Consider the following 25,026-nt stretch of genomic DNA (forward strand, 5'->3'; position numbering starts at 1 on the left):
CTGCTTCCAAAGTTCTCAGACTCTGGGCACATGGAGCACATGTTTATCCCACAGTGGAATACAGATAGGGAACACGCATCTCAAAGAACCTCCAGTTACCATAAGGCAAGTAACCTCCTTATCTCTGTCCCATGCCAGTATATTTCTCCATACAGTGAATAATGGTATACCTCTAGCTTCAAAGGAAATACAACATTTTGTGTGTAATAGGGAAAAAAATTACAAGAGAACAGCTATAGGCTAAGTACCGGGTTCCAGTGATTTCTGAGAAGTTGGGTGGCTTTAGGTATGTCAAGGCTGGATCCCCACTTTGAACTTTAGGGTACAAATGTAGGGGCCTGCATGAAAACTTCTAAGCTTAACTACCAGCTTAGCTCTGGTTCCGCTGCCACCATTTCAATTTTTCCCTCCCTGGGAAGCCTTGAAAAACCTTCACCAATTCCCTGGTGAATACAGATCCAAACCCCTTGGATCTAAAACAAGGAGAAATTAACCATTCTCCTCCTTCCTCTCACCAACTCTTGGTGAATACAGATTCAATCCCCTTGGATCTTAAAACAAGGAGAAATTAACCATTTCCCTCCTTCCTCTCACCAAGTCCTGGTGAATCAAGATCCAAACCCCTTGGATTTTAAAACAAGGAGAAATTAACCATTCCCCTCCTTCCTCTCACCAACTCCTGGTGAATCAAGATCCAAACCCCTTGGATTTTAAAACAAGGAGAAATTAACCATTCCCCTCCTTCCTCTCACCAACTCCTCGTGAATCAAGATCCAAACCCCTTGGATCTTAAAACAAGGAAAAATCAATCAGGTTCTTAAAAAGAAGGCTTTTAATTAAAGAAAAAAGTAAAAATCATCTCTGTAAAATCAGTATGGAAATTAACCTTACAGGGTAATCAAACTTAAAGAGCTCAGAGGACTCCCCTCTAGTCTCAGGTTCAAAGTACAGCAAACAAAGATAAACACTCTAGTAAAAGGTACATTTACAAGTTGAGAAAAACAAAGGAAAACTAACACGCCTTGCCTGGCTATTTACTTACAAGTTTGAAATAGGAGAGACTTGTTTAGAAAGTTGTGGAGAACCTGGATTGATGTCTGGTCCCTCTCAGTCCCGAGAACGAACACACACTCCAACAAAGAACACAAACAAAAACCTCCTCCCCCCCCCCCCCCCCCCCCGCAAGATTTGAAAGTATCTTGTCCCCTTATTGGTTCTTTAGGTCAGATGCCAGCCAGGTTACCTGAGCTTCTTAACCCTTTACAGGGAAAAGGATTTTGGAGTCTCTGGCCAGGAGGGGTTTTATAGTACTGTACACAGGACAGCTGTTACCCTTCCCTTTATAGTTATGACAAGGTATATATTAGCTATAAAGAAATACCATATGCTTTAGTGGAAACAAAGATATGAGTTAAAGACGATTAAAGAATCCTCCAAGTTGCAATAGGTTGAGTAGGTTGGTGGTAGAATGCTGTCAGCCCAAGGATTTTTACAAAATATATGGCTAAAATAGAATATCTAAGAGAAGAGAACATAGAATTGAGTGATGCAACATTTGAATGACTGAAATAATATTAGTCATTCCCAGCAAGAACCAGTAATCTCCATATGCTGTTTACTCTGAAGTTCCACAAAACCTGTAACTAATCAACCGCTGAGCATGTTTTCACAAAGATGCATTGGATAGTATTTTCTCAAGAAACAAAAATAGTGAGGATTCTCAAATTTCAGCATCATCAATGTCTAACTTTTATGATATATTTTCATATTGTCCAATGCCTAACTATGGCCAGCCCACATCTTCTACGAAGGAGGTGATATCCTAAACTACTTTTTAAACTCGAGAAGGAATGTGTCCAATTCCACAGGGCGTATGTGACACTTGTAGGCCAAAAGACTTCATTTGCAGGTGTTAACTTGTTCCTCCTTTAACTTTTTGAGAAATGTCACAGATTCTACATTTCTCCCTTTGTAGCAGAGAATCTTACCTAGTGCACTGCTCTACATTTAAAAAAAATTATTTTATCATTATTTTGATGATATAAGTTGGAATGTTCTCCTGTTCCTGGAAGGTGAGTGAGTTGATCGTAATAAAAAAATTTCTCTTTTAGAACATAGTCTTCAGTCTTGACTCTCTTGGTAAACAGCAAAACTCCTTGCTCACTCTGCATTATTATCTAAAACTATCCTTAGTAGAATTCTAATCTCTTTGATAATGTAGGAGTACAACTGAAGAAATAGAATCAAGTTGACCTCACCTCCCCTTAAAACACAGGCGAAAACAGTCAGTAGCTTAACTGAAAAGAATAAAGTAGGAAGAGAAGAATTTGTCAGGTTGCTGAGAGTATATTGCAAACAGTGAAGAATTCTACAAAAAAAGTGCCATTTAAAAAGTAGTCTTCCTTTTAATCAGCATTTAATTTGTTTGTTTTTATTTATAGAATTTCTTGAAGTGAATGAATATCCAGAGCATATTAAACAATTGGTACGGAAAGAAAAAGAGTTAGAAGAGCAAGAAAAGAAGCAACGTGAAATTGAGCGCAATACTTGCAAGGTTAGAATTCCAGGTTGCTTAACATTGACTCTAAACTTCTATTAAGAACAGTTGAAATATGTTGTAAATGATTACTACAATACGTATAGCGTGTGAAGTATTTACGTAGGTAGCTCAATAAAAACTAAAGCGCTACATATCTGAATGCCATAAAAGTGGAGGGCAGGGCTATCATCTGTAGTCAGCTAGATCCCTGAATTTTTAACCACTAAGTAAACAAAAGTGCCATATTTTAGTAGTCTCTGACACTCAAAATCTTTCTATATACCAGTGTGGCCCCTAGAAGTTTCCTTCAGAAATGAGATTCCTTGTCTGGTTTTTAAATCTAATTTTCTGGTTGGAAATATATAACAAGCAAAAAGTATGGCAGCTGTGATCATGCAGCTCTTAGGGTAAATTTCAATTAGTCCACCTTAGGAATAGATGCTGTTTTTCAGTGACAGCACTGTATAGCCTTAAAAATTACATTGTTAACATGAAACTGTACTTTCACATCCCTTATTGGTAGATTTTGGAAGAGGATGCATTTTAATATAAAATTTATTTCTTTGTCTACTATTTGGTCAGTGTTCAGTATAATCTCTATAGTTCTGGATCTGGCACTTTGTGACTTGTAATTTTAAACCTTTTGTTCAGCAAATACTGCTATTTAGTTTCTCTTCCACCTTCACCCTGGTGTTGCCTTTTAAAGTGTTTTCAACTGGTTGAAATAAGGCAAAAGCTGAAGTACTGCTCCAGCTGTGTTTTGTTTGGTTAGTTCAAGATGTGGCTGTCCATTCAAACATAGTTTTACACTAAAAGACATCACAGTATGCTCCATTTATCCGAATGGCCAGGAAGGCACCCAAAACTTTCAGATAACCAGTCATTCGTATAAAAGGAAGTTATATTTTGAGCTGCAGTTTCAGTGCATGTAGCCCCATGTTAGTGAATCACCTGCTAATACGTTCTCAGTTAGCCTCTTAGCACCTGTTAGAGCTAATCAATGGCTTTGTTGTGTTAATGCTTAACACTTGGTACTTTGTTAAAGAATTAAAAACAATTTTATTGAAAATAAATTCTAACTCTTTAATAAAGTACAGAATATAAAGCATTAAAAGAGCAAAGCTGTTGATTAGCATTAATAGGTTTTAAAAGGCTCACTGACAACTTATTAGTGTTATTGTAGGGCTAATTGGGGTCACACTGTGGGATCAGATTTTCTGGTAATAGGATTTTGAATAAATGGCAGTGTACTGTATTTGCAAATGCATTTGTGACAGATTAAGATTATTCATTTTATTGATGTTTTTACAGATAAAATTGTTCTGCATGCATCCTGTGAAACAAATAATGATGGAGAATAAATTAGAAGTTCATAAGGACAAGACACTGAAGGAAGCTGTAGAAATTGCTTACAAGGTACAGCATCAGGAATGGCAATGTAGCAAAACTGGCTGATGTAATTTGACTGATGCATAATATTTGTCCACAGTATATTTTTATATATTAATTTTACCATCTTTGCTCTCTTCTATATAGAAAAGCAGCACAAGACATTCTATTTTGATACTACTGACAGAGTTATTCCATTGATAGGAGGTTTTTGTATAATTGGTTTGGCACCAACCTTTCCTTTAAAAAACCAGTTTGACTTCACATACCCGTATTCTGAAACCTCCAATGCCATCTTCGTGGTTGGTTTATCACAAGTGATTTTTTTTTCTTCTATCAGTGATTTAACTCTAATCTCCATACTTTGAGGAAGTATGACAATTTATAGTAGGATTGCAGTAATAGTGTGAAAATAAATATAGGCAAAAGATAATTGTCATGAAGGTTCTGAACACTTGATCCAGTGACACTTATTCCTAATTCTAGAGGGCCAATGGATGACTCTTTTCAGATAGACTTAAAGAAGCATGAGTTGTAGAAGCTCATATTTCTAAAGACCTCTAACTATAAAGGACATCCAGAACCCTAGGCATACCACAACTCCTGTGTACTCTAATGGTGGCAGGGGAGCCTGGGGGCAGCCACAGTGGGCTACCATCTCCTTCCTAGAAGAGGCAGCAAGGTCAGTCTCTGCCTGCCACCCTCATCTCCCAACCCCTCTCCCCCCACCCGCAAAAAAGTAGTGGTAGCATGGGGCCCCCTCAGTGCTCATCTCAGCACCTGGGGTGTATCTGCTTGGGTGGATGGGTTGGACCTGCTCATTCTTTCGTTCCTGCCTCACACCATGTTCTCTGCCAGAGGGGTGTTAGCATGGCCCTCCAGAGCAGGGGGTCTTGGAGTGAATACCCCATTTGAGATGCTTGGGCAATTCATCCCTCTTATTGTTTCAGGCTATGTGCAGATGCTGCTGCATCAGTTACTCTTACATCATATTTTCAAGCTTTTCTTTGCAATCAGGAAACAGGAGCTTAGTTTTTTAAACTGAAAGTTCACATTGTGATGTGATCACAAGACTCCATTAATTGGGGCTTACGGGCCCTGAAGTCACCACTTTTTTAGTCAATACGCAACCTTCTCTGCTGTCCAGACATTTTTCTTGGATTGTGTCTTCAGGTGCTCAAGGTCCCTGTTTCCACAATCACCTCTCCTAACTACTCTTGGTTTCACTTGTATTCTCTTCTCCCCAGTCATATTTGCTTTGAGAAGGACAAATTTGTCTTCTGCCACTCTGTCTATTTTGAAAAACAAACATCAAACATTCTTCTGTTGGCCTCCTGCTAAAAGAAATAGCATAAGGTCATGAGCACAGCCGCTCTTTCACTTTTATTAGGGATTGTGTGGCAAGCAAAGCCATAATCCAAGTGGCATTACCAGTTAAATACTGTGTGTGCCAAGAGATGTGTGGGAGAAAGGGTAGTGGTAGTAGGACCTTGGCTAGGTCAGGATTCATGTGAGAACTTAATGCGGCCAAGAAGAACCATGCCTGGATTCTCAAAGGGCTATTGTGGGAGGGAGGAGAAATGCATTATGTTAAAGAAAAAATATATATATTGTGAAATAGTATTTAATTTCACTTCTGCATTTACATTCTAGATAATGGATATAGAAGAAGCAGTTCCTCTGGACTGCTGTCGTCTTGTTAAATATGATGAGTTCCATGATTATTTGGAGCGATCATTTGAAGAAGAGGAGGAGGATATACCAATGGGACTCTTACTTGGAGGAGTCAAATCAACATACATGTTTGACTTACTTTTGGAAACAAGAACACCTGACCAGGTTTTCCAGTGTTATAAACCTGGAGGTAAAAAATATAGTTCCATAAATCCAAAATCAGCTTAAAGTTTATAATGTATGGTTTCAAAGTAGCAGCTGTGTTAGTCTGTATCCGCAAAAAGAACAGGAGTACTTGTGGCACCTTAGAGACTAACAAATTTATTTCAGCATAAACTTTCGTGGGCTACAGCTCACTTCTTCTGGTGTGATGATGATAAATACAAACTCTGCAATGTGAAACAAAAATGCTTAAGAGTGTGAATGGATGAGATTTTTTCTTGAATTAGATTCTAGTAAAATCTGCAGCATTCAAAAATGTTAACTATTTTAATTGTTACATTTTTATGTAGCAGATGCTGACAGTGTTCTAATTAAAGCAGTGCTAGAAAGCATTGCTATAATTAGACGATACACTGAATAACACTTTTATCTAGTTGTCATTAGATTAGTTGCTTATCTTACTGCCTGAAAGAAGAATGCTGTGATTGTGACTGCTAGTGGAGTGAGTTAAAACTCATGTATATTTAATGATAGTCTTTAAACGGTATACTGTAAACATCACACTTATGTTCGTTTTTTTTAACTGAATCATTCTCGTACTACATTTTCTCTTTGCTACAGAGGTTATGGTGAAGGTTCATGTAGTAGACCTAAAGACTGAATCTGTTGCTCCTTCTATCAGTGTGCGAGCTTATTTGAATCAGACAGTTACAGAATTCAAGCAACTCATTTCAAAGGTAATTTATAGTTTTTAATTGTCTAAATATGAAAACATAATATGATTTAAATACCATGGGGCGAGAACCTCGTGCTGCTCCCAGGCCTTCAGACTACAGTAAGTCGTCCCGGTTAACGTTGTTTCATTGTTACATTGCCGATCAATTAGAGAACATGCTCATTTAAAGTTGTGCAATGCTCCCTTATAACGTTGTTTGGCAGCTGAGCTGCCTGCTTTGTCCACTGCTTGCAGAAAGAGCAGCCCATTGGAACTAGCTGGTGGAGGCTTGGAACCAGAGTGGACTGTCAGCTCCCCGATCCCCTAAGTTCCCTGTGCGGCAGCCGCCCAGCAGGCTATCAGTTGCCGGCAATTCAGCTGTCCCTTCCCCCACTACCATGTGCTGCTCCTGCCCTTTGCCTTAGAGCTGCTCCATAGAGCGGCAGGGAGGGAGACACGACAGGGCTCAAGACAGAGGGGGCTTGCTGGCAGCAGCTGCTGTCTCAACTTGCTGATCTACTTAAAAAGGCAATGTACTTAAAGTGGGGTTAGCATACTTAAAGGGGCAATGCGCATCTCTCTCTCACACACGGGGGGGTGGGGGGGTGGGGTGTCTGTCTCTGTCTGCCATGCTGTCTGTCTCCATTTGTGCTGCCTTGTAGAGTGTAAGGCTACATTAACAACAATGTGTTAACCCTTGAGGGCTCAGCCGAGTATTAGTTCATCATTTAGCAGTAAGGCATTCCCTGGGAAATATCCCACCCTCTGACTTCACCACCTCAACCAAGCCTCGCAATCATTATTGCTGTGTATAGTATTAAATTGTTTGTTTAAAACTTAGACTTTGTGTATATGTATAGTCTTTTGTCTGGTGAAAAAATTTTTCCTGGAACCTAACACCCCCCCCCCCCCCCCCCCATTTACATTAATTCTTATAGGGAAATTGGATTCGCTTAACATTGTTTCGCTGAAAGTCGCATTTTTCAGGAACGTAACTACAACGTTAAGCGAGGAGTTACTGTACATAAAAGGGGCCTGACCGCCCATATCCAGCCAGGGGAAGATTCCTGAGACACAGACACAGTAGAAGACGTGTACAGTTGCATGCAAAGACCCCCTCACAAGCCCCTGGTGTAGACAGCATGCTAGTGGTGGGGTAACATGTAGCGTTGCGGTCCTCTCCTTCCCTGAGAATAGCCAAGAATCAAGATAAGTCCCTCCGTCCCCAGAGCTGAAAGTTCTATGCTGCCCCTCAGAGTCTCAGCAGGGAATCTCAAGCTCAGTGTTAATATGAATGAATAACTATATATGGCTCAAAGTCCAGGGTAATCCTGAAATCTGAATTTCAGCTTCTAAATAGATGAGGTAGAATTTGTTATTATGGGATTACTGCATTTTACTGCTCTTGCAGGATACCACTTTTGACAGCTTTTATGGCATAGGATGCTTTTATTTGGGGGCTGATTTGCCCTGGCTGCAGTGGTATAAGACTACAGTAACTCCACTGTCACTGTTAGAATTACACTGGAATAAAACTGAGTTTAGTCAGTCCTTATGTAACTTCCCATATAACTTTTCCTAATACGAAATATCACTGGAAAAAGGAAGGAAAAAATCTCCCGCAAAATTCAAAATTTTGAAGATGTTTCTATTTCACAGGGTTTGAAACAGATCCTGTTTTTGTGTTTGCTTTCAAAAAATTTTAATTCAACTTATTTTATCAAAACGCTTATAGAAGATGGCTGACCAATGGGGAATACTTGATGCTTCAGAAGATTATTTTCTTACCTTCTCAGATTGGATTCTTTGCACTATCTTCTTAACTTGCATAGCTACAAATATCTAGCCATTTGAAAATGTAACCAGCCACCTTAAAAACGTTTGTTTGTTACTCTGACCTCCTGAAGAAGTGAATTTCAAAAGTTGACGGCATATCAGTTAAAGCAGTATTTTGTTTTTGTTCTGAATTTATTGCCTTCTAATTTCATTAAGGTACCCTTGTTCTCCTCCTGTATGACAAGGTGAAAACAATGAGACCAAATGGTTTTCACTGTTCCCTTCAAACTTTTTAAATGGTTTAATCAGGCTGATTTAATCTCTTTATTTTACAAATTCTAATAATAACCAAACTTTCTCCTTCCATGTGATAGCTTTTAGAAATCAAGTAAAAATATTTATGAAAGTATATGCTATTTTTTTTAAACTGCATTATGGTTTTGTAGGCTGTACGTCTGCCCGCTGAAACAATGCGGGTAATACTGGAACGTTGCTACAATGACTTGCGTCTTCTCAATGTGGGCAACAAAACGCTGAAAGCTGAAGGCTTTTTTAGAAGTAATAAGGTAAGATCTCTGTTTTTAAATCATTCTTTTCTAATATATTTATAACCACTACTTAGATTTTTCTAACTTTTACAATAGTTATGTAGAACAGCTGGATATATCATTTACTTCATTTTTTTTCTTCAGTTCAAAATCCCCTCTCAGTTTAAGAGAACCTCACAAATTTTGTACTGTTAAGAGAGCTAGGGTAAGAATTATCTGAAACCAGATGGCTAAGACAAGGTTGAGCTGTTTCCAGCATTCTGCAATCTGGCTGATCTCTAAAGTTCAACAGCATAAGATCCTAGTACTAATGAATGCAGCAGGGGCAGTGTATTGCTCACAGATTTGTATAATTTGTATTTCAAGGCCCTGGACCATTATATCTGCTCTTGGATTGGGAGTTCCTTCAGAACTTAAACACAAACAAACAAAAAAACCTGTTCTTATAATCTGGTAGCTTCGACCAGAGTATGTACAGTAAATATTTCCAACAGTAGCTTCATAGTGCAGGTGAGAACTTGAATAATTTTGTACTTTGGCATATATAGCTTTGTCCTGGTGTCTACTGTTGTAGTCGTTTAACTGGTCACACGAGACATTTCTTCCATTAATTATCTTCTGGCTTTGAGGCTTGGGATCAAGAGTGGTTTGTTGGCATCAGAACATGTTGCTACATAGGAATATTGCATCCGGATCAGCAGGGTTTTGTGAGGACTTTGTATTGCTCTGTAGCTGAGCAAAAGAACAGTATTGATAGACTCCATAATGAGCTTGCATTCAAGCCTTTTCATCTGAGGAAACCTCAGTAAAGCATGGCAACCTTTGAGGAAGGGAAAAAGAGGAATTCACCTTCCACCAAAACAGCCCTTTGAATCTTAAGATGCAAATAGCCTATGATTTTGCATCAACCATGCATTTTATTTAAGCAATATCATAAATTCAAATAAGAGACTTAGGGTCCCTCTTCCAAAAGGGTCTTAACCTTGACTCCATCACAAAAATACAAGTGCATATGTGCTAACACTTATCAATTGTATGTTAGGTGGTACAACTTACTCTGTATGCATACTAGTCTTCTGGCTGTAGGAAAGTGTTTTTAAAATTTTGCCTACGTATTTTAGTTGTCCAGTAGTGCTGGTAGGAGCCCTATCCACCTATTTACAACTTACTTGTAATCTGCCTAGTATGATTATTTAATATATGCAAAACTAAATTATTTAGCTGTCAGAATAATTAATAAGGTGGGTATTCTTTATTAAGTCTCCTCTAAAACTGGGATTTAAAAATAGATTAGAGTAATTTTTTATATTGTCATCTTTTCAATGCATTCTGAATACTTGTATATATTGTATGTCGCTGCCTGTACTATTAAGTAACATAGCTACGTATGGTATCATAATCATAATGGTATGATTTTATGTTTAGGTCTTCGTTGAAAGTTCGGAGTCTTTGGATCGCCAAATGGCATATACAGACTCCCATTTGTGGAAACTTTTGGATCGTCATGCAAACACAATCAGGCTATATGTTTCATTGCCAGAACAATCTCCTGGGTCTCAATTTAAAAGGACAGTCAATCAAAAAGCGAGTGGAGATTCAGGCAATTTGGATGAAGCCTGTGCAAGAGTGAAAGGAACTCTGGGTAATATGAGATCTGTAGAGGCTATCTTGGAAGAAAGCACTGAAAAACTCAAAAGCTTGTCGCTGCAGCAAGAGCAGGAAGGGGATAATGGAGACAGTAGCAAGAGCACAGAAGCAAGTGACTTTGAAAACATTGAATCACCTTTGAATGAGGTAGACTCTTTAGCATCAGCAGAAAACAGAGAACTTGAAAACCAAATTCAGATTTCTGATCCAGAAAATTTCCAGTCAGAGGAGCGGTCAGATTCTGATGTGAATAATGACAGAAGCACAAGTTCAGTGGACAGTGATATTCTTAGTTCCAGTCACAGCAGTGACACTTTGTGCAATGTGGACAATGCCCCGATCCCCTTGGCTAATGGACTTGACTCTCATAGCATCACAAGTAGTAGGAGATCTAAAGCAAATGAAGGGAAAAAAGAAACCTGGGACACAGCAGAAGAAGATTCTGGAACTGATAGTGAATATGATGAAAGTGGCAAGAGTACAGGAGAAGCACAATACATGTACTTCAAAGCAGAGCCCTATGCTGCAGATGAAGGTTCAGGAGAAGGACAGAAATGTATGTATTTATTCTATTTTATTAAAAATACCTTTTAATCCATCTAGCTTTAAACATGGAGAAATACAGTCTGGAAAAAAAAAAGTATTAAAATTTAACTAGACCACGGTTTTTCAAACTGGAGTCCACAAACCCCTGGGGGTCCCCAGGCCATTCTGATCAATTCCTCCCTCTCACTCCTAGTGCCTCCCAGAATCGGGCTCTATCTCCCAGAGGCTACTGAAGCCAAACAGGGAGATTTTAGGTGCTAAAATTCAGGGAGCGCAGCAGGGGTAAGGCAGGCTCCCTGCCTGCCCTGGCTCTGCGCTGCTCCCGGAACTCCCACGCCCAAACTCTCTCCCACAGCCCGCACCCCAGCCTGGTGAAAGTGAGTGAGGGTGGGGAAGAGCGAGCGATAGAGGCAGGGGGGGGATGGAGTGAGCGGGGGGGGGGGCAGGAAGAGGTGCGGTGGGGTAGGGCCTTTGGGGAAGGGGTAGAGTGGGGGCGGGGTCTGGGCCTAAGGTGGGGACTTGGGGATGCGCGAAAAATTTTAAATCAAAATGTGGATCCTTGGGTTGCTTAAGTTTTTGAGAACTGCTTTGAACTAGACCATTGAAGCACTCAGTTATAATGCATTTTTTTCAAAATGCTTAGCAGTATGTCAACAATATATTTTTATGTTCACTTGCTAAGCCATGTTACAATACTTTGTAAGAAAAGTGGTGAAGTTTCCCAGTGAACAACAGAATGACAGTCATAATTCTTCATGTTCTTGGAAATAGCACCTTGTATATATTTATGGGAAAAAAATGCGATATAGCTTTTCTGACACTGACTTCGTACAAGTTCATACAATGTGTTTGCTTGTAGCTCAAAGAGCAAATAGTAGTGATAACTTACCCTAACAATTAGGATACCATTTTTGTTTTTTAGACATAATTTTTATTGTAAAGAGAGACTTGAATTCCTGTGGAACAAAATGCATTGTGTTTCCGCAGCTATTGATCTTTTAGGTTTCTAGAGTATGTGGAGCTTCACTAACCTAAGTACAGTAGTTTAAGTACAGGGGAATATCTGGTTCCAGATAAAATGATGCGCCAAATTTGAAGAGAGTCTAACACAAATGAGTCATATTGCTGTTGATCCTTTACATATATTTTATAAATTTTTTTAAACATATACAGTAACACCTCGCTTAACATTGTAATTATGTTACTGAAAAATGCTACTTTAAGCGAAACTATATTAAGCAAATCCAATTTCCCCATAGGAATTAATATAAATAGGGGGGATTAGGTTCCAGGGAATTTTTTTTTGCCAGACAAAAGACATTATATACACAGTATTTGTTTTAAACAAACAATTTAATACTGTGGAGTCAGAGGATGGGATATTTCCCAGGGAATGCCTTGCTGCTAAACGATGAACTAGCACTCGGCCGAGCCTTCAAGGGTTAACACGTTGTTAATGTAGCCTCACTCTCTACAAGGCGGCATGAATGGAGGAAGGGGAGACAGCATGGCAGAGACACACACGCACCCTGTGTGTGAGAGAGAGACACGCATTGCCCCCTTAAGTACACTGACCCAACGCTAAGTACATTGCCTTTTTAAGTAGATCAGCAAGTTGAGACAGCAGCTGCTGCCAGCAAGCTCCCTCTGTTCTCAGCCTGTTGTGTTTCTCTCTCCCCCAACCCCCCTCTCCCGGCTCAGTGGCGATGGGGTACAGGAGTGTTGGGCGGGGGACACCCTGACATAAGCACTCCCCTTCTGCACAGCATGCGGGAGGCTCCCGGGAGTAGCTCCAAGGCAGAGGGCAGAAGCAGCACACGACAGTGGGGGAGGGACACCTGAACTGCCTGCCATTGACAGCCTGCTGGGAAGCTGCCGCACAGGAAACTTAGGGGGGCTGACTACCCACCCTGGTTCTAGGCCCCCACCAGCTAGCTCCATCGGGCTGCTCTTTCTGCAAGCAATGGACAAAGCAGGCGGCTACCAAACAACATTATAAGGGAGCATTGCACAACTTTAAATGGGCATGTTCTCTAATTGATCAGCAATGTAACAACAAAACAACTTTAACCGGAATGATGTTAAGTAAGGAGTTACTGTACATATAGAAAAGAAAAACAAAGCCATATTAGATTATTTGTAAGTGGTATATAATGAAGAGACTGGCATGAAATTAATAGCAGGAATTAGAAAGTGAAGAGAAGTTTGAGAAGTAAGAAAAATATAAAATATCTAAAGTAGTGTAAGTTTACATTAGCATGCCGAAAGAGATGACCAAGTGAAAATGTGGGTGATAATGGACATTTTTTGTAAACTGAAGGATTTTTATGAAATCAGGCATCTTGAAGTAATAAGAGTAGAGTAAATAAACGTCGTTTGTAACCTGTAGCTATTACTTTGATACACAACATTTACTGAACATTTGTTTTTATTATAAAACCGCAATTAGAGAAGTTGAATCATAGATACTTCAGAAGTCTGAACAAAAATTGTAAAATATCTCCCTTTAAAACTTGAAAAGACTCTTTCTTCCTAATCTGGTTTTGAACCACTGCAAATACTGATCAATTTTACAGGAATAGGTAAACAAAAGCATTAGTTTCTTAGGTTAATTTTTATGCTTGCTTATTGCATTGTATGAATTGGTATATTGAGGAAAAATATCTGAAATATATCTTGTACAGCAGCATGAACAATTTTGAAATGTTAAGTTTGGAGTTATATTTTATACTTGGATTTCTCTTCAGAAAATAACTCAATTGGAGAACATCCGTAAACTACTTAATGTATCTATATATTTTCTCCTATTTTAGCAATCATTTGCCATAAGCCCGTTCACTGTACTTTTTGTTACTTTAGATTAAACCTAGAAAAAGCAGTGCATTCCCAGTGTTGTATAATATAGTTTAAAATGCTTATTTCAAATAGTTTAGTTCAGTTTGTAATGTTATATTAAAAATAAGCTGCATAAATTGCATCGTTCTTTATATCCTTTCTCATGAGCAATGATAAAGGCTAGTTACTGGCAGAGGGGCAGATCCTCAAATTTTGTAAATTGTCATAGCTCCATTGAAGTCCGTGAACTATGACCATTTATGTAAGCTGAGGATCTGCCCTTGACAGAATTCTTCCTGTCTGGAAATAAGGGACAAATCCTGCTTGCTTTACTTACATAGTTCTATTGATTTCAGTAGGACAGGTGTTTCACCATGTAGTATTTGGCGCTCAATAAGTATTCTTGGAGTAATGCAGCCTAATGTGATTAGACCTAAATAGTGTAGGCTCCAGTTGTTTGTAATTCTTAAATTAGTCCAAATTGCATACGTGAAAAAATAAAAATATTCTAAGCAAGCAGGTTTTCTTGTTGCTTTTCAATATGGACTAGTATAGTAAAGCTTTGAGACTTACTGTTGAGTATAAAAATAACTGAATTATAGCATGATCAATATATTTAATAGTTTGAGTGGTACAAGTTATATACTGAGATTGAAGGTACAAAAAGGGCTTGAAAAACTAGGCAAGTAGGAAAATTTCTCTGGAGAGTTCAAGGACCCAAACCATCAGTTTCTGATCTTTTTCTTTAAAATTACTTTAATACACCTCTACCTCGATATAACGCTGTCCTTGGGAGCCAAAAAATCTTACCGTGTTATAGGTGAAACCGCGTTATATTGAACTTGCTTTGATCCACCGTAGTGCGCAGCCCCGCCCCCCCCCGGAGCACTGCTTTACCACGTTCTATCCGAATTCGTGTTCTATCGAGTCGTGTTAGATCAGGGTAGATGTGTAGTTTTTAATGGTTCCAAAGGCAATCTTTCAAACAAGAGCCAGTGTCGTAATGCCTTTCTGAACTTGTAAGCAGAGTGCTGTAGGGCCTCTGATGTCTCATCACAGCTGTTCAAAATGTTGTGGGCAGCAGTCCACGTGAGAATAATCTGGGAAGTTAATCTGCTGATTAGGAAAGCTGTGAGTAGCAACTGACATAGCTGTAGCAGCCAGGGCGAGGAGGGCACAGAAGTAGCAATCACATCCGCCCTTAGTAGAGTAGAATTGTGGCAGCCCCCACGTACACAGTGAAGTAGCCAAGAGGCTCCTGGGTGGGCTGAAGAGAAGGGGAAGCATGCTCCTTTCTTCCAATGGCAGGATAATGGGTAGGATTTCAAATTCACATCTGCCAGCGAGAGACTTGTATAAAAGCTGGATGACGTTAATGTTGGTAATGGGATAGAAACACCGAGCCCACGGCTCTAGATCCAGTTCCCTGCTCTGTCAGAGACTTCCCGTTTGACAATGGGTGAGCCATGTAGGTTCAAATTTTGAAAGGCCCCTAAGCTATTTAGATGGTTTTGAAAATTTTACACTTAAGCTCTCAGTACCTCAGTTCCCCATCTGTAAAATGGGGTTAATAATACTTCACTCTCTCACAGGGGTGTTTGAGCATAAACATATGAAAGATTGTGTGGCACTCTGATGATATGCTAATAGGAGCTATAAAATATCTAATCTAGATAAAATGTGAAGAGGGACCTGATCCATGGCTGGCACTCTTAGGATTACTATCATACAAATAACGGTGAACAAGTATGTGGAAACACGCTTTCATAAATTAAATGGGCAAAATTTGGTGGTCACTTTGTAACACAAGGTTGGGTTTTTGTTTTTGTTTGTTGTTTTTTAGGGTTGCTGGTGCATGTTGATAAAAGAATTACACTGTCTGCCTTCAAGCAACACTTGGAGCCCTTTGTTGGAGTTCTCTCCTCTCACTTCAAGGTCTTTCGAGTCTATGCCAGCAATCAAGAGTTTGAGAGTGTTCGGCTGAATGAGACACTTTCATCATTTTCTGATGACAATAAGGTTAATCAAATGAGCTTTTGAATAATTAAAAACTTATACAATAGAACCAAATTTAGTTGGCTGACTAGGCAACTTTTGCAGACTAATTCTGTATTGAATGAAATTCACTCCCTACTTCATGGCATCCTTGCTATAATGGTAGTATTAACGCAATGTTAGAACAGAACTAACTTTTGACTTTTAATATCAATTCTGATGATGATTCTTTTCAATTAATAGATAACTATTAGACTTGGAAGAGCACTTAAGAAGGGGGAATACAGAGTCAAAGTGTACCAGCTCTTGATAAATGAGTCAGAAGTAAGTAATTTTATATTTTAAAATCTTCTAAAAGTAGTGTATGAAGACACTGAAATGTGCATTAGTCTTAATTTTGGGGGGGGGGGAAACCCTTAAGGGTAAAATCCCCACTAAATTTTCACTCCATGCATTCTCTTTCCCGAAAGCCTCCCTAACTAGACAATTTACATTGAAAGAACTCTCTAATAGGTGTCATGTTTTCTAATAACGTGTGCTAGGATATTTACTGCCATCAGATACTGCAAAGCAACACTTATCAGAAAGATTCACTAATTGAATATGGTGATATAGCTGTTTGCACTAGACTAGTCTTGTAGTAGTGCTAGAAACAAGTGACTGTCTTGTAATAATACAATTGATTAACATAAGTACCCATTTGAGACTTAAAGTACAATTAAGTGTCTGTAAAAATAACTTTGTAGAGTCCATGTTTTGTCTCAATTTCCACATAAAAATTGCTTTGTTTACAAGTGCACCTGAGTTGCGCTTTATTTACACCTGTAATAAATACACTGCAGTTTCGTCAGTTACTAATATGATGTGTAAGCAGAAAAGAACAGTTGATTGAATAATGCATGAAATGAAATTGATCACTAACTTAAGATCAGACAATGTTTTGATTAAAAATCATTTTCCAAATATGAACAGCTTTCTTCAATAGAGGAAGTTCTGTATGTACTATGGAGCCAGTAAATAGCACATTAAAAACAAAGAAGGATGCCACCAGTTTGGTGACAGGACTTATTTAATTGAAAAATAGCTTTCCAAATAATTTTAATGCCCATATATCTATTCTATTAGGGGGGAAAAAAAGGCAAATGCCACCATCATATGTGGAAACATATGGTTGGTCCTGCTTTGAGCAGAAGGTTGTACGAGATGACCTCCTGAGATCCCTTCCAACCCTGATATTCTATGATTCTTTATATGTTTTATAATGTTTCTGAAGTTTTAATAATGTACACAATATTTAATTCTTAACTACTATGCTTTTATTTCAGTGAAGTTTTTGGTTTGTGAATGAACTGGAAATAAGCTGCAGTGAGTTATTAATGCACTAATGAGCGCAGCCTGTTTTGAATCAGTTTAGTTGAGTATCTTGCTCACACTAAGTTCTCAACTGTCATTTTCTAGGGTGATGGAGACTGAGCAAGACTATAGCATGAATGAGAGATACTTTTTTTTGTAAAGAAACAATACTAGCACTAATAAATGTATATTTGTTGTGTTCACAGCCATGCAAGTTTCTTTTAGATGCTGTTTTTGCTAAAGGAATGACTGTGCGTCAGTCAAAAGAGGAGCTACTTCCTCAACTCAGGGAGCAATGTGGATTAGATCTGACTATTGACAGGTAAAAAACATACAGTCAAGATTAAAACTGCTGGATTAAATACAACTAAGAGTGCCTCTGTTTCTGTTCCTCAGAAGCCAAGGTGACCTGCTATAAATATTAGGAGGAAATTTTTTTTCTCCTTTATGGGAGAAAGTATTAATATAATCAGTCCCCGCTAGTTTTTTAGTGGTTTTTTTGGAGGTGGTTGAAAGGTGATCAGTTCTTGTGTTGTCTGAGCCAAACTGTGAATATAAAAGATTAATTTGTGATAAATTTCTAGCTTTCATTCTATCTGGAAAGATTGAGGCAGTGGAGTGCAGCTTAAATGGAAATGCCTTTGTTTGAAATGGCTTACCACTGCAATCTATAAGTTCAGATCTGTTTGCGCTTCTATCCTGTCACATTGGTATTGCCTGTTGGGTATGTTAAAGGTAACAGTACCTCTCTAAAAGCAGAAAAGGGAAGAAAAGAAAAACACTTCACAATAAAAAAGACTAGTCTCTGAGAGAGAGTCTAAACATTTCTGTGTAGAAGTAGCACAAATGCTGCTCTGTGGATTGCTCTGACATGTTGCCTCTTATGATTTTTCCATACACTTTAACCTCTTGCCTCAGGGCTGGAGAAGATCTGCAAGATGGAGCCACATGAGTCAGACATCCACCCTTTAAGTGTGTCTCCAGTTTTTTTAAAGAAGAAAAAATGTTTTTAGTGGGGGGAAAGCTGTGGGTAGAGCTTGGGGGAGAATAACACCACTAATTTTTTTCCCATTCCTGCTTAAGAAGCCATTCTTCCCTCCCACTGTCCCTCTCCTTATGCACCCCATGGATTGGCCAGATACAGTCGGAGTCCCATATTCTCCTGAGCATGTGTACTCTGACTAACAAGTACAATCCTTCCTAGAGCTCGCCAGTATATGGCAGCTTTGCAATGTCTCCTTGTCAAAAGCAATAATTGAAACCTCCTCTGAATAACCCACCTACAGATGAGAGATTAATATTTCAGTGTTGTCAGAAAATAGAAGTATGATGATTCATCTCAGAATTCTTTGGTATGCCTGGTTTAATTTAGGCTCACTTATTCTCACACAAAAGAGTCATGCCTTAAGAGACTTAAATCACATACAAAGTGTACTCCAATATTTTGTATCTACATGAGATTTCACAGTGTATTTGATTATCAACTTAATAAACTTGCTGCTATTTCCCCTTTTTAAGAGTCATGCAATTCATAGTAGAGCACCAGTTATACAATATTTAAACTGCTGTTAGAATATACGGTAGATACACTGTAGTTCTGTTGAGCGCTTCACATGTCTGATAGCTGGAGGGCATACATGAAGCAGCTTAAATTTAGTCACAAAATAAGCAGTTTTCTCTAAGACCAGCTTGCTGGCTAAAAGTAGAATTATGTCCTACATAGATCATTGGTCCCCAAGCCAGCAATTTCAAGGTCCTCTCAGAAATCTAATAGCTGAAGATTGCCATATTGGGTGTGTTGTAGAGAAAAATTCTTAAGCTCTTAGCTGAAGGAGAGACTGCTGTCTAGCAACCAACTCCAGTGGCCATGAATGACAGCATTGATATGCTTAAGGGTCCAGATTTCCATGCAGCCACTTGAAGGTGTGATGGTATACTCTTAATTTTATAAGATCTCCAGATTGAAATTTTGAGAAGCAAGAAAAGTCATATTTACCGATAGAGAGGTGAAGTTTGGTCATAGTTGAAAATCTTGGGCCTCTTGAAGGAGTGAAGACCCTGTGTGTGGCTGGGAGCAGAGTAGGGGTGGTTTGTGCAACCTCTAGGTGTTAAAGGTACCATCTGTATTGTAGTCAGGAGATGTGATTGCAGCATAGGCATACCCATGCGATCTCGATCACAAATAGCAGTGAAGCCACAGGAGCATGAATAATGTCAGACTAGCCACACACGTACATGCACAGGATCCCTGGGTACATACTTGGGCAGTTAGCCTGTGCTGCTGCGGCTTCATTTACCTTTTTAGCGAACTAGCTCATTCAAAGCTAGCTTAGGTATGTTGCAGTCATGCCTCCCAATTGCAGTGTAAACACACTCTTAAGTGTCATGGATTTTGAGACACCTTTCTCCAGGGCTCCAAAAAAAAAAAATTTATCACTGAATTCATTGCCAATGAAAGTTGGTATCAATGAACAAAATCTTACTGTTTTCTTAAACATATTTATAGGTTTCGCCTACGAAAGAAAACCTGGAAGAATCCAGGCACTGTATTTCTGGATTATCATGTCTATGAGGAAGATATTAATATTTCAAGCAACTGGGAAGTCTTCTTAGAAATACTTGACGGTAATAACAATACATTATGAGAAAAAGTTAGATCCCTAACATTTTGGAGTTTAAAATGCACATTTAAATTGTATCAAAAGGTGAATTCTATCTTTTGTGAATACATGCCTTTTTGTACGTCAATGGAATAGAATCCTTCAGCTAATAACATGTTAAATAGCGATTTTTGTTGAATGTTGGCTTATTGAATTATTTTAGGTTCACTGCATTCTACATTCTATACTTTCCTGAAGATAATTAAAACTGCACTTCAAGATTCTTTTTCAGTTTAGTTGTTGTGTATTTTCTAGACCTGAGGACTCAAATGTCAGCTTAATGCAGCCTTCTGAATTGCATAAAAACTTACCAGCTTCAGCACAAAGTTTCCTTGCCTGCACATACCATGATGATTAAAACAATTAATTATATTATTTTAGTTGATTATCAAAATTTTATTTGCCCAAGAGAGCAAAGGAGTAGAATTTTTCAAGTGTGGGGAAATAGATAGGGGGATTCAGATTATTTATTCAGACCAGTGGTGCTAGTGTGATCAAAATGGGATAATATAAATTGCAAAAGGGGGTGAGGTAGAGGGAAATTAAAAAAAAAAAAAAAAAAAAAAAAAAAAAGTTAACCATGATGCAGTGCCTGCTTTTTTCGTAGGTCTCTGTGAAGCTATGTGATGAAACCTCACATGTACACAGTCCTCTGGCTTTAGTTTTGAAAAATACTAGAGAAGTTTGGTTCATAGTTTCTTTGCAAACGTGTGTGTGTGTGTGTGTGTGTGAGAGAGAGAGAGATCCATATAGGTGTAATGATTGTAATTATGACTACATGTATCAGATGCTGAGAATGCAGCAGTGCCTACACTTGAGGTTACAGAAGTGTTTCCATTCTAAGTGTTAACTTTCAGTTCATCTTGATCATCTTGATTGATTGGTCTTAGATTGCGCCAATCACATGTCTTCCATTCTTCTCTTATCCTGGCCTTCCTTCTCTGTGTGTCCATGACTTTTCACGATAAAATCTTCCCATCTTTTTTGAGGTCAGCCATTTTCAGTTCCCTGGGGTACCACTTGGCAACAGCAGTAGTTCGATTGTCAGTGAGCCTCGCTAATTCCCAGCCCATTGCATTTTACTGTTCCTGCTTTCAGTGACGTCCTACACTCCATTCTATCTGATCACTTCACTGGGGACTCAGTCGCAGATTGAGATCCCCAGAATTCTTCTTTCCATCGCTCTCTCCGTGACCGACAGTTGTTGCTCCTCTATCTTTGTCAGTGCCCATGTTTTGCTGCCATATAACATTGCTGGCAATACTGTTGAGTTGAAGACATTGGCGTGTGTTGCCTTGTTGATTTTTTCCCTTGGAGAAAATCCTCAATAGGAATTGAATGTGCACGCCAACCAGCTTGCTTTCTTCGCATGAGTTCACCTTTCTGATCATGGCGCATATTAATTTTTTGGCCCAAATAGACATATTGTTCAACTTCTTCTATTTCTTCTCCCTTGACTATTATTTGGGCTTTTGGCAAGGCATTAGACTGCATACATTTTGCTTTAGAGCGGTTCATTTTCAGTCCGACTTGGCTGCTTTTTGTGTCGAGTTCTGTACTTTTCTGTAGTTTGATAGTGTTTTCAGCAATCAACATGATATCGTCTGAATCTGAGGTGGTTTAGCTGTTCTCCATTGATGCTGATTCCACCTTTCCAGTTCATCCACCTCATTACCATTTTGAGGCAGGCTATGAAGAGTTTCAGTGAAACCCTATCTCCTTGCTTCACACCTTTGACTGGGATGCGCAGGGAAGTATCGAACAGGGTTATATCCGTAGTGCAGTCAGTTTGCTTCCTTTCGTAGTTAGATGTAGTTTGTGTTGATGCCCTGCTCTGCAAGAGCTGTCGGCACTACATAGATCTCTACGCTGTCAAATGCTTTTTCATAGTCGACGAAGGCAATGCATAAAGGAAATTTGTATTCCCTTGAGCACTCCAATAGCTGGTTTAGAGTGAAGATCTAGTCCAATGTGCTGAAATTCCTTTGAATATCTGCCTGCTTTCTTGGATGCTGCTCATTCAGATTCTGTGAGAGTCAGTTTGTTGTTTTGGTGAATAGCTTGTAGACATGTGAGGGCAGTCATATTGGTCAGTAGTTCTTTAGATCTTCACGATCGCCCTTCTTGTACAGCAAAATGGTGTTGGACTATTTCCAGCTGGATGTATTTTCTGCATTTCTAAGTAGCAGCTAAAGCTCTGAGCAAGGGTTTTCCAGAGGTCTTGGCCTCCAGCTCTTATTTCAATTGTCAGTCTGTCTTTTCCTGGAGCTTTTCTTTCCTTCATTTGGTAAACTGCATGTCAAACTTTGCTGACGAGGACCAGGAGTGCGCGCACGTTGGTCTGTTGAAGTGTTCGTAGTGGGACATTTATTTGAGGAGCGAACAGTTCGGTGTAGAAATCTTTGCAGACAGCTTCCATTCGTGTTCTGTCAATAACTGTTTTTCCATCCTTGTTCTTCAGTGCCGTTATTGTCTGTGTATAGCATCAGTTCCCATTTGCATTTTTTTTGAGGCTTCTGCAATCTTCCGCTGTCTTTAAGAGCCTTTCATTTCAGTATTTCTAAGTCTTCCTTTTAGTTGTTGTCTTATCAGCTTTCAGACTAGCCAAGAAAGAGAGACCGAAAAGAGCCAAGGGAAGAATCTCAGAAGAAACAAGGAACTTGCTAGAGAAGGGGAGGAATATAAAGCGAAATGATGGCAACAAACTCCCTCCTCTGCACATTTTCATTGCTTATATTTTTTCTAATCTTTACAAATGTCAGTCAAAAAAATTAATATTTGTTTTCAGTTATGGAGCAAATTTTTGATAGGTTGAGACAAAACTGTTTAACCATTTTCAGATCTAAAAATGGGGGGGGGAGGGGGAATCCCCACTCTTTAGCCATTATAAAATACTGACTTTTTGAACAACTCTGTCAATGGTAGAAACTTGAAATTTGGCAAGCAGATGGTTGCGAATGTGCCGTTTTGGGATCTGGTGAAAGTTATTTTGTCAGAGTTATATAGCTTTTAAAAAGTGCTTTGCACATGCATATTGGATTTTGTAATGCAACCTCTTAATGGCCTACCAGTATTGGTTCTTTATACAATCAGTTTAGGAAGGTGAGTAGACAGTGCTATGTTTTCTCTAAGATATCTGTCATTGCCTTAGGAAGGAGTGTGGACTCCAGAAATATTCTGATGCCTTTCATGTGATGTAGAGGTTCGCTCACAAACTAGTTTCTATTTACATCAGAACAAGACATCATAATGGATCATAATATTAAGATCATTCCATTCTTTTCTTGTATGCTTTGATCAGTGGTGAAATATTTAATGTTTTTATTTACAGTGTTATAATTTGACTTCAGAATTAGTAACCCTTTGAAATGAAAAGGGAAAGCTCACATCTCTCTCAGCTATTATTTTAGGATGTCTACAGGTGCTCACAGACATTTTAATCACATTTTTAAAGTTTTCTTCACAACCATAAAAGGTAGAGGCTTAATTTAAAATTCTGGAGCACAATATTGCAGCCTTCAAGAAAAGCATCAGTCTGTGAACTGTCCCAAAGAGTTAATTGAATGAGTCAGTGGCTCCTACCTCGGACACAGTGGAATTTCTTAGTTATTTCATGTTCTCTTTTTAAAATATTGTGAAATTCCATACAAAAAGGATTTCTGTACTGAAGCACTCAGAAGTCAAGGTTGTCAGTGCAATCTGAACTTAATTTCCGTGTGTGTGTGTGTGTGTGTGTGTGTGTGTGCGCTTCCCCAATTGCCTTTTATTTAGGGCTGTCGATTAATCACAGTTTTAATCGCACTATTAAACAATAGAATACCAATTGAAATTACTACATATTTTGGATGTTTTTCTACCTCTCTGCTTCCACAACATTGATTCGAATTACAGCATAGAATACAAAGTGTATACTGCTCACTTCATATTATTTTTTATTACAAATATTTGCACTGTAAAAAAAGAAGAAATATTTTTCAATTCACCTAATACAAGTACTGTAGTGCAGTCTCTTTACCGTGAAAGTGCAGCTTACAAATGTAGATTTTTATTTGTTACCTAGAATTATGTACAAAAAATAACTGCATTCAAAATAAAACAAAACTTTAGAGCCTATAAGTTCACTTAGTCCTATTTCTTGTTCAGCCAGTCGCTAAGACAAACAAGTTTGTTTACATTTATGGGAGATAATGCTGCCCACTTCTTATTTACAATTTCACCAGGAAGTGAGAACAGGCGTTCGCATGGGACTTCTGTAGTCGGCATTGCAAGGTATTTACATGCCAGATATGCTAAATATTCATATGCCCCTTCATGCTTCAGTCACCATTCCAGAGGACATACTTCCATGCTGACGATGCTTGTTTTAATAATTAAAAAAAAAAAAGCGTTAATTATATTTGTGACTGAACTCCTTGTGGGAGAATTGTATGTCTCCGGTTCTGTTTTACCCGCATTCTGCCATATACTTCATGTTATAGTCGGCTTGGATGATGACTCAGCACATTATTTGTTTTAAGAACGCTTTCGCTGCAGCTTTGACAAAACGCAAAAAAGGTACCAATGTGAGATTTCTAAAGATATAGCTACAGCACTCAACCCAAGGTTTAAAGATCTGAACTGCCTTCCAAAATCTGAGAGGGACGAGGTGTGGAGCATGCTTTCAGAAGTCTTAAAAGAGCAACACTCCGATGTGGGAACTATAGAACCCGAACCACCAAAAAAGAAAATCAACCTTTTGCTGGTGGCATCTGACTCAGAGGATGAAAATGAACATGCATCGGTCCACACTGCTTTGGATTGTTATCAAGCACAACCTGACATCAGTATGGACGGACGTCCTCTGGAATGGTGGTTGAAGCATGAAGGGACATATGAATCTTTAGCACATCTCTCACGTAAATATCTTGCGACTCTGGCTACAATGGTGCCGTGCGAATGCCTGTTCTCACTTTCAGATGACACTGTAAACAAGACACAGGCAGCATTATCTCCTGCAAATGTAAACAGACTTGTTTGTTTGAGCGATTGGCTGAACAAGAAATAGGACTGAGAGGACTTATAGGCTCTAAAGTTTTGTTTTATTTTGAATGCAGTTATTTTTTGTACATAATTCTAGGCTTTTAAGTTCAACTTTCATGATAAAGAAATTGCACTAGAGTACTTGTATTAGATTAATTGAAAAATACT

At 38.7% G+C, this 25,026-nt stretch overlaps 1 protein-coding gene across 3 annotated transcripts in view; it reads left to right on the forward strand.

Annotated features, from left to right (window-relative positions):
- Window positions 1-25,026, forward strand: part of USP47 (ubiquitin specific peptidase 47) — a 116,350-nt gene that overhangs the window by 83,815 nt on the left and 7,509 nt on the right. For all 3 annotated transcript variants that reach the window (XM_054025902.1, XM_054025903.1, XM_054025904.1), the window contains 10 exons: window positions 2,442-2,554; window positions 3,851-3,955; window positions 5,582-5,792; window positions 6,386-6,501; window positions 8,702-8,821; window positions 10,229-11,006; window positions 15,675-15,850; window positions 16,070-16,150; window positions 17,386-17,501; window positions 19,686-19,804. In XM_054025902.1, coding sequence (XP_053881877.1) covers window positions 2,442-2,554; window positions 3,851-3,955; window positions 5,582-5,792; window positions 6,386-6,501; window positions 8,702-8,821; window positions 10,229-11,006; window positions 15,675-15,850; window positions 16,070-16,150; window positions 17,386-17,501; window positions 19,686-19,804 — 1,935 coding nt within the window. The remainder of the gene's footprint in view (window positions 1-2,441; window positions 2,555-3,850; window positions 3,956-5,581; window positions 5,793-6,385; window positions 6,502-8,701; window positions 8,822-10,228; window positions 11,007-15,674; window positions 15,851-16,069; window positions 16,151-17,385; window positions 17,502-19,685; window positions 19,805-25,026) is intronic.

Source organism: Malaclemys terrapin, chromosome 4 (assembly GCF_027887155.1).
Source record: "Malaclemys terrapin pileata isolate rMalTer1 chromosome 4, rMalTer1.hap1, whole genome shotgun sequence".
Taxonomy (NCBI): Eukaryota; Metazoa; Chordata; order Testudines; family Emydidae; genus Malaclemys; species Malaclemys terrapin.